The sequence below is a fragment of the Salvelinus alpinus genome, chromosome 10, assembly GCF_045679555.1.
Source record: "Salvelinus alpinus chromosome 10, SLU_Salpinus.1, whole genome shotgun sequence".
Classification (NCBI taxonomy): Eukaryota; Metazoa; Chordata; class Actinopteri; order Salmoniformes; family Salmonidae; genus Salvelinus; species Salvelinus alpinus.
This window is the reverse complement of record NC_092095.1, coordinates 81,632,012-81,644,697: the sequence shown is the minus strand read 5'-3', so window position 1 is coordinate 81,644,697 and position 12,686 is coordinate 81,632,012. Positions and strand designations below refer to the sequence as shown.

At 47.4% G+C, this 12,686-nt stretch overlaps 1 protein-coding gene across 3 annotated transcripts in view; it reads left to right on the top strand.

The window, feature by feature from the left end:
• tpp2 (tripeptidyl peptidase 2) overlaps positions 1-12,686 on the top strand; it is an 84,347-nt gene that overhangs the window by 45,244 nt on the left and 26,417 nt on the right. For all 3 annotated transcript variants that reach the window (XM_071330998.1, XM_071331000.1, XM_071330999.1), the window contains exons 17-20: positions 5,035-5,151; positions 6,584-6,684; positions 11,053-11,149; positions 11,631-11,768. In XM_071330998.1, the coding sequence (XP_071187099.1) occupies positions 5,035-5,151; positions 6,584-6,684; positions 11,053-11,149; positions 11,631-11,768 (453 nt within the window). The remainder of the gene's footprint in view (positions 1-5,034; positions 5,152-6,583; positions 6,685-11,052; positions 11,150-11,630; positions 11,769-12,686) is intronic.

Genomic DNA, 12,686 nt, shown 5'->3' with positions numbered 1-12,686 from the left:
TTACCGCTACGCTCCCGTAGTTACCGCTACGCTCCCGTAGTTACCGCTACGCTCCCGTAGTTACCGCTACGCTCCCGAAGTTACCGGTACGCTCCCGAAGTTACCGGTACGCTCCCGAAGTTACCGGTACGCTCCCGAAGTTACCGGTACGCTCCCGAAGTTACCGGTACGCTCCCGAAGTTACCGGTACGCTCCCCGTAGTTACCGGTACGCTCCCCGTAGTTACCGCTACGCTCCCGAAGTTACCGGTACGCTCCCGAAGTTACCGGTACGCTCCCGAAGTTACCGGTACGCTCCCGAAGTTACCGGTACGCTCCCGAAGTTACCGCTACGCTCCCGAAGTTACCGCTACGCTCCCGAAGTTACCGCTACGCTCCCGAAGTTACCGCTACGCTCCCGAAGTTACCGCTACGCTCCCGTAGTTACCGGTACGCTCCCGAAGTTACCGCTACGCTCCCGAAGTTACCGGTACGCCCCCCGTAGTTACCGGTACGCTCCCGAAGTTGCCGGTAACGGGCTATACCAGCGGTCGGCAGCCTTCTCCGTGTGGAGTGCCAAGTTATCCTACCGTTTCTACTGATCTGATATGATTTTCATATGCATATTTTCGTGTAATAGTTTAATTTAAATGTATAATATGGTCTTCATATCTCAACATCAATGTCATGTGGTTCATCAAAATTATATCTAAATGAAAATGTTACAAACCTGAAAAGTAACTTCTATTCCCATCACCAACTATGTAAAAACAGCCTACAGGAAACCAACAAATAAAAACATTGCAGCCCACAGGTAGAAAATAACCTGATTTAAAAAAAGAACTATCCTATAAATCACATTGTCTACGGATGGCCTGTCTGCAATGAACTGGGAACATTGTATCAACTACTAACCTGATAAAAAGAACTATCCTATAAATCACATTGTCTACGGATGGCCTGTCTGCAATGAACTGGGAACATTGTATCAACTACTAACCTGATAAAAAGAACTATCCTATAAATCACATTGTCTACGGATGGCCTGTCTGCAATGAACTGGGAACATTGTATCAACTACTAACCTGATAAAAAGAACTATCCTATAAATCACATTGTCTACGGATGGCCTGTCTGCAATGAACTAGAAACATTGTATCAACTACTAACTTAGTCCGGTCCAAAGCTCACGCTAGCAAACCTGTAAATATTCTGGGCCCTCAGTTTCCTGCACCATTGAGCTCCGGACAGACAGACAGCTGTAGGCTATTTGGGCCATTGAGCTCCGGACAGACAGACAGCTGTAGACTATTTGGGCCATTGAGCTCCGGACAGACAGACAGCTGTAGGCTATTTGGGCCATTGAGCTCCGGACAGACAGACAGACAGACAGCTGTAGGCTATTTGGGCCATTGAGCTCCGGACAGACAGACAGCTGTAGGCTATTTGGGCCATTGAGCTCCGGACAGACAGACAGCTGTAGGCTATTTGGGCCATTGAGCTCCGGACAGACAGACAGCTGTAGGCTATTTGGGCCATTGAGCTCCGGACAGACAGACAGCTGTAGGCTATTTGGGCCATTGAGCTCCGGACAGACAGCTGTAGGCTATTTGGGCCATTGAGCTCCGGACAGACAGACAGCTGTAGGCTATTTGGGCCATTGAGCTCCGGACAGACAGACAGCTGTAGGCTATTTGGGAATTGAGCTCCAGACAGACAGACAGCTGTAGTATTTGGGCCATTGAGCTCCGGACAGACAGACAGCTGTAGGCTATTTGGGCATTGAGCTCCAGACAGACAGCTGGATAGGCCTCCACCATGGATTAGTCCACTGAGACAGGCCTCCACAATGGATTAGTCCACTGAGACAGGCCTCCACAATGGATTAGTCCACTGAGACGGGCCTCCACAATGGATTAGTCCACTGAGACAGACCTCCACAATGGATTAGTCCACTGAGACAGGCCTCCACAATGGATTAGTCCACTGAGACAGGCCTCCACAATGGATTAGTCCACTGAGACAGGCCTCCACAATGGATTAGTCCACTGAGACAGGCCTCCACAATGGATTAGTCCACTGAGACAGGCCTCCACAATGGATTAGTCCACTGAGACAGGCCTCTACAATGGATTAGTCCACTGAGACAGGCCTCCACAATGGATTAGTCCACTGAGACAGACCTCCACAATGGATTAGTCCACTGAGACAGGCCTCTACAATGGATTAGTCCACTGAGACAGGCCTCCACAATGGATTAGTCCACTGAGACAGACCTCTACAATGGATTAGTCCACTGAGACAGGCCTCCACAATGGATTAGTCCACTGAGACAGGCCTCCACAATGGATTAGTCCACTGAGACAGGCCTCCACAATGGATTAGTCCACTGAGACAGACCTCCACAATGGATTAGTCCACTGAGACAGACCTCTACAATGGATTAGTCCACTGAGACAGGCCTCTACAATGGATTAGTCCACTGAGACAGACCTCCACAATGGATTAGTCCACTGAGACAGACCTCCACAATGGATTAGTCCACTGAGACAGACCTCTACAATGGATTAGTCCACTGAGACAGGCCTCTACAATGGATTAGTCCACTGAGACAGACCTCCACAATGGATTAGTCCACTGAGACAGGCCTCCACAATGGATTAGTCCACTGAGACAGACCTCTACAATGGATTAGTCCACTGAGACAGGCCTCCACAATGGATTAGTCCACTGAGACAGGCCTCCACAATGGATTAGTCCACTGAGACAGGCCTCCACAATGGATTAGTCCACTGAGACAGGCCTCTACAATGGATTAGTCCACTGAGACAGGCCTCCACAATGGATTAGTCCACTGAGACAGGCCTCCACAATGGATTAGTCCACTGAGACAGGCCTCCACAATGGATTAGTCCACTGAGACAGGCCTCCACAATGGATTAGTCCACTGAGACAGGCCTCCACAATGGATTAGTCCACTGAGACAGGCCTCTACAATGGATTAGTCCACTGAGACAGACCTCCACAATGGATTAGTCCACTGAGACAGGCCTCCACAATGGATTAGTCCACTGAGACAGGCCTCTACAATGGATTAGTCCACTGAGACAGGCCTCTACAATGGATTAGTCCACTGAGACAGACCTCCACAATGGATTAGTCCACTGAGACAGGCCTCTACAATGGATTAGTCCACTGAGACAGGCCTCTACAATGGATTAGTCCACTGAGACAGGCCTCCACAATGGATTAGTCCACTGAGACAGGCCTCTACAATGGATTAGTCCACTGAGACAGGCCTCCACAATGGATTAGTCCACGGAGACAGACCTCCACAATGGATTAGTCCACGGAGACAGACCTCCACAATGGATTAGTCCACTGAGACAGACCTCCACAATGGATTAGTCCACTGAGACAGGCCTCCACAATGGATTAGTCCACGGAGACAGACCTCTACAATGGATTAGTCCACTGAGACAGGCCTCTACAATGGATTAGTCCACTGAGACAGGCCTCCACAATGGATTAGTCCACGGAGACAGGCCTCCACAATGGATTAGTCCACGGAGACAGACCTCCACAATGGATTAGTCCACTGAGACAGACCTCCACAATGGATTAGTCCACGGAGACAGGCCTCCACAATGGATTAGTCCACGGAGACAGACCTCCACAATGGATTAGTCCACTGAGACAGACCTCCACAATGGATTAGTCCACTGAGACAGGCCTCTACAATGGATTAGTCCACGGAGACAGGCCTCTACAATGGATTAGTCCACGGAGACAGGCGCGAATCAGACGGGTGTCTCTAAGTTTTTTGTATTTGCCACTGCTCGACTAAAAATATCTGTCAACCAACAGCCTATCGACCAATCAATAGACCAGTGGACTAAATGGGATCAGCCCTAGTAATCAATAGACCAGTGGACTAAATGGGATCAGCCCTAGTAATCAATAGACCAGTGGACTAAATGGGGTCAGCCCTAGTAATCAATAGACCAGTGGACTAAATGGGATCAGCCCTAGTAATCAATAGACCAGTGGACTAAATGGGATCAGCCCTAGTAATCAATAGACCAGGGGACTAAATGGGATCAGCCCTAGTAATCAATAGACCAGTGGACTAAATGGGATCAGCCCTAGAGTTATGTATCTCTGTGATGCTGTTTTGACTCAGTGTCTCTCCTCTCTAGTCAGGGAGGACAGTAGAGTTATGTATCTCTGTGATGCTGTTTTGACTCAGTGTCTCTCCTCTCTAGTCGGGGAGGACAGTAGAGTTATGTATATCTGTGATGCTGTTTTGACTAAGTGTCTCTCCTCTCTAGTCGGGGAGGACAGTAGAGTTATGTATCTCTGTGATGCTGTTTTGACTCAGTGTCTCTCCTCTCTAGTCGGGGAGGACAGTAGAGTTATGTATCTCTGTGATGCTGTTTTGACTCAGTGTCTCTCCTCTCTAGTCGGGGAGGACAGTAGAGTTATGTATCTCTGTGATGCTGTTTTGACTCAGTGTCTCTCCTCTCTAGTCGGGGAGGACAGTGGAGTTATGTATCTCTGTGATGCTGTTTTGACTCAGTGTCTCTTCTCTCTAGTCGGGGAGGACAGTAGAGTTATGTATCTCTGTGATGCTGTTTTGACTCAGTGTCTCTTCTCTCTAGTCGGGGAGGACAGTAGAGTTATGTATCTCTGTGATGCTGTTTTGACTCAGTGTCTCTCCTCTCTAGTCAGGGAGGACAGTGGAGTTATGTATCTCTGTGATGCTGTTTTGACTCAGTGTCTCTCCTCTCTAGTCGGGGAGGACAGTAGAGTTATGTATCTCTGTGATGCTGTTTTGACTCAGTGTCTCTCCTCTCTAGTCGGGGAGGACAGTAGAGTTATGTATCTCTGTGATGCTGTTTTGACTCAGTGTCTCTCCTCTCTAGTCGGGGAGGACAGTAGAGTTATGTATCTCTGTGATGCTGTTTTGACTCAGTGTCTCTCCTCTCTAGTCGGGGAGGACAGTAGAGTTATGTATCTCTGTGATGCTGTTTTGACTCTCTCCTCTCCTCTCTAGTCGGGGAAGACGGTAGAGTTCTGTATCGCCCGGTGGTGGGCCAGCCTTGGAGACGTCACCGTTGACTACAGTATCTCCTTCCACGGCCTGACCACCTCACCGTCACCTCTACACATAGTGAGTATATATACAGGACCTTCAAACTCTTCAGACCCCTTGACTTTTTCCACATTTTGTGACGTTACAGGCTTATTCTAAAATTGATTACATTTTGTTTTTTTTACCCCTCATCAAACTACACACAATACCCCATAATGACAAAGCAAAAACATTTATTTCATTTTAATTTAGCTAATTTATTAAAATATATTTTTTTTAAATAGTACATTTACATAAGTATTCAGACCCTTTACTCAGTACTTTGTTGAAGCACCTTTGACAGCGATTACAGCCTCAAGTCTTCTTGGGTACGACGCTACAAGCTTGGCACACCTGTATTTGGGGAGTTTCTCCCATTCTTCTCTGCAGATCCTCTCAAGCTCTGTCAGGTTGGATGGGGAGTGTTGCTGCACAGCTATTTTCAGGTCTCTCCAGAGATGTTCAATTGGCTTCAAGTCTGGTCTCTGGCTGGGCCACTCAAGGACATTGAGACCATGCTTCACTGTAGCGATGGTGCCAGGTTTCCTCCAGGCGTGACGCTTGGCTTTCAGGACAAAGAGTTAAATCTTGGTTTCATCAGACCAGAGAATCTTGTTTCTCATGGTCTGAGATTCTTTAGGTGCCTTTTGGCAAACTCTAAGCGGGCTGTCATGTACCTTTTACTGAGGAGTGGCTTCCGTCTGGCCATTCTACCATAAAGGCCTGATTGGTGGAGTGCTGCAGAGATGGTTGTCCTTCTGGAAGGTTCTCCCATCTCCACAGAGGAACTCTAGAGCTCTGTCAGAGTGACCATCGGGTTCTTGGTCACCTCCCTGACCAAGGCCCTTCTCCCCTGATTGCTCAGTTTGGCTGGGCGGCCAGCTCTAGGAAGAGTCTTGGTGGTTCCAAACTTCATCCATTTAAGAATGATGGAGGCCACTGTGTTCTTGGGGACCTTCAAAGCTGCAGAAATGTTTTGGTACCCTTCCCCAGATCTGTGCCTCGACACAGTCCTGTCTCGGAGTTCTACGGACAATTCCTTCGACCTCATGGCTTGGTTTTTGCTCAGACATGCACTGTCAACTGTGGGACCTTATATAGACAGGTGTGTGCCTTTCCAAATCATGTCCAATCAATTTAATTTACCACAAGTGGATGTCATTATGGGGTATTGTGATGTCATTATGGGGTATTGTAATGTCATTATGGGGTATTGTGATGTCATTATGGGGTATTGTAATGTCATTATGGGGTGGGGTATTGTGTGTAGATTGATGAGGGAAAACAATTATTTAATCAATTTTAGAATAAGGCTGTAACGTGACAAAATGTGATAAAAGTCAAGGGGTCTGAATACATCACCTCACCATAGTAGGAACACACTCCTCCATGTTGTGGGACGTGTCGTACCAGTTTTACGACCAAAAGTCTTTCCTTTTGCCATTCTGACTCATGATTTTGTCTCACCCAGCATGCATCAGACGGTGTGACTAGTTTTGAGGTGTCCTCTCCCCTGAGGTATGAGGACGTTTCTCCCAGCGTCACCCTGAAGACCTGGGTCCAGCCACTCAGGTACAAAACTCAAAAAAATACACACACATACACACACACACACACACACGTTTCTCCCAGCGTCACTCTGAAGACCTGGGTCCAGCCACACTGGTTCGTATGCCTCCAAATACAACCCCCTTCCCTAACCCTCTACCCCACTACATACAGTCTGATATATACACCTAACCCTCTACCCCACTACATACAGTCTGATATATACACCTAACCCTCTACCCCACTACATACAGTCTGATATATACACCTAACCCTCTACCCCACTACATACAGTCTGATATATACACCTAACCCTCTACCCCACTACATACAGTCTGATATATACACCTAACCCTCTACCCCACTACATACAGTCTGATATATACACCTAACCCTCTACCCCACTACATACAGTCTGATATATACACCTAACCCTCTACCCCACTACATACAGTCTGATATATACACCTAACCCTCTACCCCACTACATACAGTCTGATATATACACCTAACCCTCTACCCCACTACATACAGTCTGATATATACACCTAACCCTCTACCCCACTACATACAGTCTGATATATACACCTAACCCTCTACCCCACTACATACAGTCTGATATATACACCTAACCCTCTACCCCACTACATACAGTCTGATATATACACCTAACCCTCTACCCCACTACATACAGTCTGATATATACACCTAACCCTCTACCCCACTACATACAGTCTGATATATACACCTAACCCTCTACCCCACTACATACAGTCTGATATATACACCTAACCCTCTACCCCACTACATACAGTCTGATATATACACCTAACCCTCTACCCCACTACATACAGTCTGATATATACACCTAACCCTCTACCCCACTACATACAGTCTGATATATACACCTAACCCTCTACCCCACTACATACAGTCTGATATATACACCTAACCCTCTACCCCACTACATACAGTCTGATATATACACCTAACCCTCTACCCCACTACATACAGTCTGATATATACACCTAACCCTCTACCCCACTACATACAGTCTGATATATACACCTAACCCTCTACCCCACTACATACAGTCTGATTAACTTCTGTCTTCATACGTGTTAGTTTTTGTGAGGAAACTCTCAGCTTCTATGTCTCCATCCTCTCAGAAGGAAACTCTCAGCTTCTATGTCTCCATCCTCTCAGCTTCTATGTCTCCATCCTCTCAGCTTCTATGTCTCCATCCTCTCAGAAGGAAACTCTCAGCTTCTATGTCTCATCCATCCTCTCGGGAAGGAAACTCTCAGCTTCTATGTCTCATCCATCCTCTCAGAAGGAAACTCTCAGCTTCTATGTCTCCATCCTCTCAGAAGGAAACTCTCAGCTTCTATGTCTCCATCCTCTCAGAAGGAAACTCTCAGCTTCTATGTCTCCATCCTCTCAGAAGGAAACTCTCAGCTTCTATGTCTCCATCCTCTCAGAAGGAAACTCTCAGCTTCTATGTCTCCATCCTCTCGGGAAGGAAACTCTCAGCTTCTATGTCTCCATCCTCTCAGAAGGAAACTCTCAGCTTCTATGTCTCCATCCTCTCAGAAGGAAACTCTCAGCTTCTATGTCTCCATCCTCTCAGAAGGAAACTCTCAGCTTCTATGTCTCCATCCTCTCAGAAGGAAACTCTCAGCTTCTATGTCTCCATCCTCTCAGAAGGAAACTCTCAGCCTCTATGTCTCCATCCTCTCGGGAAGGAAACTCTCAGCTTCTATGTCTCCATCCTCTCAGAAGGAAACTCTCAGCTTCTATGTCTCCATCCTCTCGGGAAGGAAACTCTCAGCTCCATGTCTCCATCCTCTCAGAAGGAAACTCTCAGCTTCTATGTCTCATCCATCCTCTCAGAAGGAAACTCTCAGCCTCTATGTCTCCATCCTCTCAGAAGGAAACTCTCAGCTTCTATGTCTCCATCCTCTCGGGAAGGAAACTCTCAGCTTCTATGTCTCCATCCTCTCAGAAGGAAACTCTCAGCTTCTATGTCTCCATCCTCTCGGGAAGGAAACTCTCAGCTTCTATGTCTCCATCCTCTCAGAAGGAAACTCTCAGCTTCTATGTCTCCATCCTCTCAGAAGGAAACTCTCAGCTTCTATGTCTCCATCCTCTCAGAAGGAAACTCTCAGCTTCTATGTCTCATCCATCCTTTCAGAAGGAAACTCTCAGCTTCTATGTCTCCATCCTTTCCGGTCCATGTAGAAACACAGACCAGGCACTGGGGACGCAGCAGATTAAACCCTGCCTTCGCCCAATCCTGATAACGTCCAAATAACCAGCGATGATAAACCCTTCAAAACATAACTAATGCTGCTGGGATCTCAACACATCCCATCTAGTCCTGACAGATCGTCTCAGTGTACAGAGTCTAACCCACAGCAGTGTATCTATCCCCAAGCATCCCATCTAGTCCTGACAGATCGTCTCAGTGTACAGAGTCTTACCCACAGCAGTGTATCTATCCCCAAGCACCCCATCTAGTCCTGACAGATCGTCTCAGTGTACAGAGTCTAACCCACAGCAGTGTATCTATCCCCAAGCATCCCATCTAGTCCTGACAGATCGTCTCAGTGTACAGAGTCTAACCCACAGCAGGTTATCTATCCCCAAGCACCCCATCTAGTCCTGACAGATCGTCTCAGTGTACAGAGTCTAACCCACAGCAGGTTATCTATCCCCAAGCATCCCATCTAGTCCTGACAGATCGTCTCAGTGTACAGAGTCTAACCCACAGCAGTGTATCTATCCCCAAGCATCCCATCTAGTCCTGACAGATCGTCTCGGTGTACAGAGTCTAACCCACAGCAGTGTATCTATCCCCAAGCATCCCATCTAGTCCTGACAGATCGTCTCAGTGTACAGAGTCTAACCCACAGCAGTGTATCTATCCCCAAGCATCCCATCTAGTCCTGACAGATCGTCTCAGTGTACAGAGTCTAACCCACAGCAGTGTATCTATCCCCAAGCATCCCATCTAGTCCTGACAGATCGTCTCAGTGTACAGAGTCTAACCCACAGCAGTGTATCTATCCCCAAGCATCCCATCTAGTCCTGACAGATCGTCTCAGTGTACAGAGTCTAACCCACAGCAGGTTATCTATCCCCAAGCACCCCATCTAGTCCTGACAGATCGTCTCAGTGTACAGAGTCTAACCCACAGCAGGTTATCTATCCCCAAGCATCCCATCTAGTCCTGACAGATCGTCTCAGTGTACAGAGTCTAACCCACAGCAGTGTATCTATCCCCAAGCATCCCATCTAGTCCTGACAGATCGTCTCGGTGTACAGAGTCTAACCCACAGCAGTGTATCTATCCCCAAGCATCCCATCTAGTCCTGACAGATCGTCTCAGTGTACAGAGTCTAACCCACAGCAGTGTATCTATCCCCAAGCATCCCATCTAGTCCTGACAGATCGTCTCAGTGTACAGAGTCTAACCCACAGCAGTGTATCTATCCCCAAGCATCCCATCTAGTCCTGACAGATCGTCTCAGTGTACAGAGTCTAACCCACAGCAGGTTATCTATCCCCAAGCACCCCATCTAGTCCTGACAGATCGTCTCAGTGTACAGAGTCTAACCCACAGCAGGTTATCTATCCCCAAGCATCCCATCTAGTCCTGACAGATCGTCTCAGTGTACAGAGTCTAACCCACAGCAGTGTATCTATCCCCAAGCATCCCATCTAGTCCTGACAGATCGTCTCGGTGTACAGAGTCTAACCCACAGCAGTGTATCTATCCCCAAGCATCCCATCTAGTCCTGACAGATCGTCTCAGTGTACAGAGTCTAACCCACAGCAGTGTATTTATCCCCAAGCATCCCATCTAGTCCTGACAGATCGTCTCGGTGTACAGAGTCTAACCCACAGCAGTGTATCTATCCCCAAGCATCCCATCTAGTCCTGACAGATCGTCTCGGTGTACAGAGTCTAACCCACAGCAGTGTATCTATCCCCAAGCATCCCATCTAGTCCTGACAGATCGTCTCAGTGTACAGAGTCTAACCCACAGCAGTGTATCTATCCCCAAGCATCCCATCTAGTCCTGACAGATCGTCTCGGTGTACAGAGTCTAACCCACAGCAGTGTATCTATCCCCAAGCATCCCATCTAGTCCTGACAGATCGTCTCAGTGTACAGAGTCTAACCCACAGCAGTGTATTTATCCCCAAGCATCCCATCTAGTCCTGACAGATCGTCTCGGTGTACAGAGTCTAACCCACAGCAGTGTATCTATCCCCAAGCATCCCATCTAGTCCTGACAGATCGTCTCAGTGTACAGAGTCTAACCCACAGCAGTGTATCTATCCCCAAGCATCCCATCTAACTCTGTCTGTTTCCTGCTTCTTCCAGACCTCTGAGTTCTAAGATCAAGGCTCTGGGTCACAGAGATGTCCTCCCCAACAACAGACAGCTCTATGAAATCATCCTCACCTACAGCTTCCACCAGGTGAGAATGTCTAGGAGGTATTATAGACCTCTGTGTGTGTGTGTGTGTGTGTGTGTGTGTGTGTGTGTGTGTGTGTGTGTGTGTGTGTGTGTGTGTGTGTGTGTGTGTGTGTGTGTGTGTGTGTGTGTGTGTGTGTGTGTGTGTGTGTGTGTGTGTGTGTGTGTGTGTGTGTGTGTGTCTGACCTCTCTACCTCTCTCTCCAGCCTAAGTCAGGAGAGGTGACCCCCCCAGCTGTCCAGTACTGTGTGTCTGACCTCTCTACCTCTCTCCCCAGCCTAAGTCAGGAGAGGTGACCCCCAGCTGTCCAGTACTGTGTGTCTGACCTCTCTACCTCTCTCCCCAGCCTAAGTCAGGAGAGGTGACCCCCAGCTGCCCAGTACTGTGTGTCTGACCTCTCTACCTCTCTCCCCAGCCTAAGTCAGGAGAGGTGACCCCCAGCTGCCCAGTACTGTGTGTCTGACCTCTCTACCCCTCTCCCCAGCCTAAGTCAGGAGAGGTGACCCCCAGCTGTCCAGTACTGTGTGAGCAGCTGTATGAATCAGAGTTTGACTCTCAGCTCTGGATGCTGTTTGACCAGAACAAGAGACTGCTGGGCTCTGGAGACGCCTACCCACACCAGGTAGTAACCACAACACAACCATAATATAACCTCAACACAACCATGATATACCCACAACACAACCATGATATAACCTCAACACAACCATGATATAACCTCAACACAACCATGATATAACCTCAACACAACCATGATATAACCTCAACACAACCATGATATAACCTCAACACAACCATGATATAACCTCAACACAACCATGATATAACCTCAACACAACATAATATAACCTCAACACAACCATAATATAACCATAATACAACCACAACACAACCATAATGTAACCATAACGTAAACACAACCATAACGTAAACACAACCATAACGTAACCACAACCATAATGTAACCACAACACAACCATAATGTAACCTCAACACAACCATAATGTAACCTCAACACAACCATAATGTAACCTCAACACAACCATAATGTAACCTCAACACAACCATAATGTAACCTCAACGCAACCATAATGTAACCTCAACGCAACCATAATGTAACCTCAGCGCAACCATAATGTAACCACAGCGCAACCATAATATAACCACAGCGCAACCATAATATAACCACAGCGCAACCATAATATAACCACAGCGCAACCATAATATAACCACAGCGCAACCATAATATAACCACAGCGCAACCATAATATAACCACAACACGCAACCATAATGTAACCACAACACAACACAACCATAACGTAGCCACAACACAACCATAACGTAACCACAACACAACCATAACGTAACCACAACACAACCATAACGTAACCACAACACAACCATAATGTAACCTCAACACAACCATAATGTAACCTCAACACAACCATAATGTTAGAAGAGACTACTGGTCTCTGGACTCCTACCACACCAGGTAGTAACCACAACATTAGAAGAGACTACTGGTCTCTAGACTCCTAC